The sequence below is a fragment of the Magallana gigas genome, chromosome 6 (assembly GCF_963853765.1).
Source record: "Magallana gigas chromosome 6, xbMagGiga1.1, whole genome shotgun sequence".
Classification (NCBI taxonomy): Eukaryota; Metazoa; Mollusca; class Bivalvia; order Ostreida; family Ostreidae; genus Magallana; species Magallana gigas.
Genome location: NC_088858.1, coordinates 25,253,502 through 25,261,549, shown reverse-complemented (window position 1 = coordinate 25,261,549; position 8,048 = coordinate 25,253,502). Strand labels below are relative to the sequence as shown.

Here is an 8,048-nt window from a genome sequence, read left to right as displayed (position 1 = left end):
TAAATTCCCTGCATTTCATCTATATCCTCATTGATTGCAGGCCCCGAATTTTATTTGGCGATTTTTATATGTAAGGTGTTTTTCAAAACTTTCTTTAATAATAGAGAGATAATATTTCACTCCGCGGAACTGCAGGTAAGATATTATACTATATAAGCTATTTTTTGTAAAAGTTATCATTTACAGGTGTAATCAAATAGATTATCATTTAATTTTATCCATTATAACAGAAATATATCAAAGTGTCATATTGATATTTTTTTTTTTTTTTTTTTTTTTTTACATCTTACAAAATTATTTTTATATCTTTAATTTTAGTGACTTTTAAGTATTTTGATTTCGTTAATCAAAGAAGTTAAGGCCATTTATCAGTTTACCCAGTAAGAGGTTGTTTAATTAATTAGTGATATCATATCTTATCAAATTTAAGCTTTTTGAGAACCATTTTAACAGAAGCTTGGACTTTGGTAGGTCTGTCTATTTCATTGCTGGCCACTAAGCCATGGCTATTTGAAATCAATACGATATAGCTGGCTTCTAAGCTAAGACTTCGCAATTTGTGTTTATTTCACTTAAAACCAGTGTCATTTTAAACTTGTTTTGACGCAAGAAAACGATAAAGTTACATCCTGCCGAAAATCCAAGGTCTTGTTAAAATGGTTCTATTTTACCCCATTATACCAGACATTCGATTGCCAAAGCCTCATCCACCGTTTTAAATCCTTCTCTAAAGTTTTGACTCATTTCTTTCTTATGGAACAAAAAATTAAAGCTTTTAGAGTATATATTTAAAAAAAAAACTGCTCAGCGGTTTGAGAAAATTTTTTTATAAAGCAAATTATAAATCGCAAGGCAACTGAGATATCCATCCATCCATCTGCTTTAATTACCATAAAACAATACGCAAATACATATTATATGATCGACAGAAGTGCATTAATATAACAGTAGATTGGATATCATAAATATGTCTTTTTTACGTGCATATTAATTTTTGGTACTAAATCTATTTCCTTTTGGTCAACACGACTGTACGTATGTTAGTGAAACGGTCGCCTGCTGTCCGTCACGTCACAAAGTGACAAAACAAAAGAACGGAAACTGTCCAAACTACACCCTCTATATATCAAACTGTCTCAATTCATCCATCAATAGGGTGTTACGGGAATATTGCGTTTGCTTCGTGTGAAAATTCAAATTTCAGTAGTTTTAGGAAAACCAATAAAAAGCTGAAGAAGATACATGTATAACTTAAATCTACAAAAAAAGAAAAGAAAAGAAAATCCCAAAATTAAGAGTAATGCTTAGAATTAATAACAGGAATACATTTCATGAAAAATTCACATCCTCTCTGTGCATTATTTTTAATCAAAATATATAAGAGTAAATATACTAAAATATAATCTGAGAAATATTAACAGAACTCCGTACATGAACGATATATAGAGATGTTCTTGTGTGTTTGTTTTCTTTAAGAGGCCGCGGGAGATTTTGAAAAAACTTTTTCTAAAGTCCAAAGGAAGGACGACATGGATACTTCTGTCTCCCGATGGATCATCTGGATTTCTTTTCTGTGTCTTGTGGTTCATTCTACAGGTATTTATTTTTTATTTCTTTAGCCCCACCTTTCGTACATGTTTCCTTGCATATGTGCTCTCTAATCAAGAAAGCAAATTTTCTACAAAAAAGGGAAAACAAAAATATGTCATGATTGTTTTCTATTGTATGCTTTTATCAATCAAATACAAAGCTAGAATAGAACAATTACATTGTAATTCAGTTAGCTGGGGAAAAAATATTAATTCGTACTTGTGTATAATTCAGGATTTCAGCTTTTAAAATGGAACAGCCTAGTGGACATATCACCACAAGCTTTTGAATACATGACACTCAAAATGATTTATTATACTTTCATGCTAAATATTGAAATCTGATTGGTTTAGACGCAGTTGGTAATCCGTTCTATTATCCTCAGCGTTAGCAACACACTTGGCAACGGGTAACACAACGAATTGTTACATGCGCGTAAATTATGCGCGTACGATTCGCCGTAGAATTCACTTCATTTCTATAATAAAAACAGTAAAATTTTCTTTGAAAATAAGACATTCAGTTTAATAAAATAAATATAGTGCCTGTTTGGGAGGGTAACTGTTGAAATTGACACCCGTCAAATTCAACAGTTACCCTCCCATACAGGCACTATTTATATACTGTCATATTTAAAGGGGCATGGTCATGATTTTGGTCAAATTTTATTTTTCAGTTTTTAATATCTACAATGCTTTAGGAATGCATTTATTTCTAATGATCAAATGAAATTTGGGTGTCAGTCAATGGGTTTTAATCAAGATACAGGGCTCACAATTCTTCGTCATGTAAACAGGGCTCGTGCCCTGTTTTTGTTTACATAGGTTCAATATAACAGTAAAAAATCTTTTTCAAGCTGATTTGTCTATTTTCTTGTTCATTCTAAGCTTAATTAAACAGTTCCTAACGATTAACACATTCATTTGAAGTTTAAAACTGGAATTTTCACTTCAACATTCAAAATGTAAACAAAAGCTTTGTTTACATAGCGAAGAATTGTAAGGTCTGTAACTTGCTTAAAACTCAACAAATGAAACTCAAATTTGTTTGCCTATTAAAAATACCTTACTGAAGCATTGTAAACATTAAAATAAAAAAAAATAAAAACTTCTGTAATACATGTGCATTTTCCAACTCAATATTGATAAACTGTCATTAAAATAAGTTAAAAAACGGGTTAAAGACATCAGACATTAAAAAAAAAATCGAAAAGATAACGTTAACTTAATAAATCAATAAAATCAAATAAACAAATAATTAATGAACCAAAACATATGATTTCAAAATGAATTTATATCAAATCTGTTAAAAAAAGGTTTAAAGTACTTGAATTATAATGCATATATTAAATTAATCCCTCACAGGAGTTTCGTACTTTAAAAATTTATTTAACCTCTCCCTCCCCCTTTCTGTACATCATTCCCACATATTAACCAAAACCAATCACCTGTGTAAATTTCAGAATTTTTGCGATGTGGGAAGAACCGGGAAGATTAGGTGCCGAATACTTTTTTTCAAGGAAGGGGGTGGGGTCAGACTAAAGAAATTTGGATTTTGCAGGGAGAAAGGGGTCTTCACCCCGATCCCCCCCCCCCCCTCCACCCCCCACCCCAGCTCCGTGCATGTGTGTGTTCAAGTCTTTCTTTGTATGTTTTACCCCTCCTTAGTCCGCCAATACTGATCCAATCTTTTAAATAATGCTTTTGAACTGAAAATTTGTAAGGATGTATTGCAAAAAAACGCGCCAAAGTAAATGGACTAGCCCAACACCCCTTGGACATGAACGATTCCAATAAACTTGCAATTGCAGTGCAGAAGATAGCCTTACTGGCTGGAAAGGAGAAGGTTACATGTACTGAGTACATAGCAGGGACGTATATAGTAATACTATGTATCTGTCTATGGTAAATAGTGAATTCAGGAATTGGGGATGGCTGCATCATGTAGTTATCGAATTATCCGCAATGCCCAAATAAATTACTTAGGGATATAGTGGGGGACCGGGAAGGGGGGGGGGAGGGGTTATAATCATTATAGGGTAACTAATGTTATATATATATGTAAGTCCGTACGGAGGAACTGTATTTATTTTTCTATTTATTAAACGCAATTGCTCTGTCTGTATGCGCAATTGCCCCACAGACTTTCAGGTAGCGAAAACTCAATTTTTACTTTTTAAAGGAATTACTGTTATAACATATCATTGATTCTGTCAGGGACGTATATACTAACACAGTTAGTATATACGTCCCTGTGAATAGCAACTGCTCTGCTGGCATTATGATTTTCCATGATGTGCTAGCCTGCATCATGGAATATGCCAGCAGAGCAATTGCTATTCATAACGCCATGTTCACTAAATAATGTTGTTTATTTCTTAAACATCTTCATGTATTTCTGACTGGGTATGAAAAACAGTTGAGTTTACAAGCCATCTACAGAGAAACTTCTTGATTTCATTTCATTTAGGTGAAGAGGACTGCAAGAAGACGATAAAAGGACTAGAATATCGGGGCAAAATTTCTACCACGCCCTCCGGCCGAACTTGTCAAAGATGGGACTCGCAGTCACCCCATAGCCATTCTGGGTACGCTGAACATCTACCGGGAGGTGCCAGTTCTCACGAGAATTTTTGCAGAAACCCCAAAGATTCGTGGGAAACAAGGCCTTGGTGCTACACGACGGATCGAAGAAAACGATGGGAGTACTGCGATATTCCCTTTTGTGGTAAATACTGTAACAATCTGTTTTTTCTCTCTTTTCACTCTCTCTCTTTCTGAAAATCATTGTTACAAATATTAATCATCCATCCTATAAAAAAAAATTATAAATTGTAGTTTATAAGCCCTATGGTATTAACAATAGGGTAGGTACATAATTTTTCAACTCATGCTAAAGACTTTACATGTACATGATTATATAAGAAACTAAACTTTTCGATTTAATCAAAGGAAGCTTGGTAAATTCAATAACCCCCAACCAGGGCAGTCTGTGTGGGGAGACCAGAATTCTGATCAGGGGGGAGGGGTTCTCCAAGGACAACATCAACGAGGGAAACAAAGTTCGCCTGGTGTCCTCCTCCATGTCGTACGACTGTCCGGTCAACAAAGATGGAACTACTGAGGAAGACATTCTCTGTTTTACCAAGTACGATTTTTACCATGCATATGGTAAAGTTTAAGTCTTTAAATGTGGTAGAATTTTCAACTTGAAGATCATGAAAAGTTTTTATGTGGCATCCATTATGCGAAAATTTATCTTGTGGGTTGAGCTTATAGAGTGATCAACAAAGCTTTACACTTTTGATGGTTAAATTATTGTTGTGTATGTCACGTTATACATCATAATACTAGTAATAAACTGCAAAAAATAACAAGTTTTTTCTTACAGTCAGCAGTTCAAAAAATCACAAGTCAAAATTGCAAAAAATTGATGTACCGGTACATGCATGTGTGTATTATGGAATCAAGGAGGCAAAACTTTTTTAAAAAGCCAGTCGTAAATCATATCTCGAGTATATTTTGGTAAACTCTTTAATATTGCAGGCCTGGGATGAAAGCTGATTACTATTATGTGAGATTGAATGTGGATGGAGAGGATGTCCCCATAGTGAATCATTGTAGATACGCCACTGATTATAAATGTAGATTTCAGGTCAGTAACAGAAGTATGGTATTCTATATTCATTTGTTATTTTTAGGTGTTTTTTGGGGGGGGAGTGGGAGCAAATTTTAAGATATAAAAATCAGTGGGTTTGTTTTGCTGATAAAGAACAAAATAATAACTTTTTTTAAAGGTGTGATTTAATGATATAGATATACAGTGGATGGTATGCATTGTATACTGTACACATACAAGGTTGTTATTGCCCAATAATTTTTTTTTGTATAATATACTTGAAATTGATATAAACTCTTTTTCTTATCAGTACAGGTGCATGTAGATAAGATGAATTTGATGGTTAATTTCTCTTCTGTAGGTGAAAAGTTACAATACTCCAACAATTACCTCTGTCGAGCCTAGCTCAGGTCCCCCTCAGAGTATCCTTGAAATCCAAGGAAGAATCGTGACCGACCTTTTTGACACCAATGTGGTTGTGGCCACCAATGGGAGGTCGGAAAAAGTCACCAGGGTTTACGCTGGCCCTCAACTTTGCAGCCTAAAGACTGACAATGATGTATTGTAAGTATTATTATAGATGAAAGCAAAAAGTAACAAAAAAGAAATCACGTGTATACAGGGTTATTTTTGCCAAATTTTAATTTTCGCCCCCTCTGCACTTGTAAACAATTTTGTCCCATTATAGCGAGTCTAATTATTTCTACCCTATTAAATATTTTGATGAAATTTCTTGCATGATGTTTTACTACTATATGAATTATTTAAGATCAAAAAATAATTTATAATTTTTATAGTTTATTCCAAATTTCCTACGGGGTTGTTTAGAGTGTTTACACTTTTTACTATGGGACCATATGGGAATCTGTTGAAAAAGCGCTAGGTTTTCACAGTTTCCCCATATTTTTTATATTTCTGCCCTAGGAATTTTTATTTCTTTCAAATATGAAAACTATTCATTGAAATAAGTCAACAAATGATGAAATATGATAAAATGTTTACCTTATGGTTTGGTCCAGCAGTAATATCAAAGTTTTTTTTTTTTCTAAAAAAATTAATTGGGATATTGAATATATTAATTGGCTTTTATAAATTAATTTTTAATGAAATAATACTTTTTAATTAAGATGCTAACTTTGAAAATTATTACCACCTTGAATAAATGAGCAGATGGTACTTTTTCTTTGGCTTTCTGCTTAGTATAAAATACCGTACATTGATGATGAGTAAGTGCCGTTTTAGCATTTTACCATTCATGAAACCACAATTTCTCAACTAATAAACGTTGCATATCATGTTACTTTGGTTTAAAAACACAATTCACAAGAAAGTTATAACTTTGCATCTACAGTTGCATAGAAATAAAAGATGACCATTGTGCAAAGTCATGCGCACCAGAACTGTACTTGGCCTCCTTAAGGTGGTAAAGGACACCTCCATATTGTGATGTATTTCTGATCAAAATAAACAACAAAATGAAATTGTTACCTAACAGCATAGCACAATTTGTTAGGTCGTTAACTATAAAAGTCATGAGTTTGAATCCTGCTGGGGCTTTTAAAATTTTTCACCTTTCCAAAATTTTTTCAAAACTTATTTTTGGTCAAATATTGTGAAATTTGAGAATTCTCAAATGGTGAAATTATTTTGATTTTTGTTTTCTTTTATCTACATTAATATTGACAGGTGTCCAATACCTCCCTACACAGTTGTTGTAAAAGAGATAACTCGGCTGTCTCGTTTCAAATCACTCCGTCTTAAATTCACCTGTTGAAAACTATAGGGCAAAAGGGGCAAAAATAAAATGGGGGCAAATATTTCCCTGTATACAGTTTAAGATTCAATAACACACTATTCCATTGGTGTGTACTAAAAAAATCTGCATGACATTACATTCTAAATTTTTAGATTTAATTGTTATTTATGAAGACATTTTTGCAACTGGTTATAGAGAATCAAATACACTACAGAATGTATACTTATTAAGACTGAGTTGAAACGGTTAATGAGATAATTTTTAACAAATTTCTTTGCTGTTTATTAAGTGTAAACTACTGAACCCAGCCTTTATTAACTTCTGTTCTGTAGCTGTTGAATTCATATTGCTAAAGAAAAAAAAATACATTACAGGAAAAAAATAATGCAAATAAATGTTTAGCTATGCATGGCCAATTATTTAAGATTTGCTGGAGGGTGTTTTAGTTGTGAATTGTTAACAAAAAAAAAAAAATTATGTATATACCATGGGCCAGTAGACCCAGTGATGACTGGAGTAATTACACTGTTCAGCTAAATGATTCTAGCTGTTATAGTGATAATATTGATTCATGCATAATTGTAATACATGTATATAAAACTGAATAACTTTTACAGCTTTGGATTTTCTCTGAATCATGAAAATACCTGGAATGGTCGTATGAAATGTAAAATGAATGGACAGTTTGTTGGTAAGAAACATTTATATTTGTCAGTCTTTGTTAGACTGTGGATCGACACAAATATTCTCTATTTTTGAATCTTTTAGACAGTCAGTGATATAGCCTATTTGACTAGATTTGAGATTGTCCGTGTTCAAGAGACGGGATTAAATACTTGACGTTCAAGTCCTTTGGAGATTTCACTAAAAAGGTTGATTTTTTTCACTTCCTGACTTTTGGAGATCAAAGGAAATGCTAGAAAGGGTACATTGACTTCATTGTCGGAAACTAAAAATCAGTCAGAATGTAGATAGTCAGAAAGTTTACCACTGTATATTGATGAAACACAAAGTGCTTCATGCAAAACAGTGAATGACATGTTTTTATGATGAATTGGATGAAAAGAATATGTCATTGAATATA

At 32.9% G+C, this 8,048-nt stretch overlaps 1 protein-coding gene across 1 annotated transcript in view; it reads left to right on the top strand.

Moving 5' to 3' along the window:
* The first annotated feature begins 1,489 nt into the window (after positions 1–1,489).
* The window catches only part of LOC105337198 (fibrocystin-L), a 50,434-nt gene continuing 43,875 nt past the window's right edge, over positions 1,490–8,048 (top strand). The window contains exons 1-6 of the mRNA XM_066088229.1: positions 1,490–1,596; positions 4,060–4,317; positions 4,542–4,737; positions 5,136–5,244; positions 5,570–5,772; positions 7,582–7,655. Coding sequence (XP_065944301.1) covers positions 1,530–1,596; positions 4,060–4,317; positions 4,542–4,737; positions 5,136–5,244; positions 5,570–5,772; positions 7,582–7,655 — 907 coding nt within the window. The 5' untranslated portion in view covers positions 1,490–1,529. The remainder of the gene's footprint in view (positions 1,597–4,059; positions 4,318–4,541; positions 4,738–5,135; positions 5,245–5,569; positions 5,773–7,581; positions 7,656–8,048) is intronic.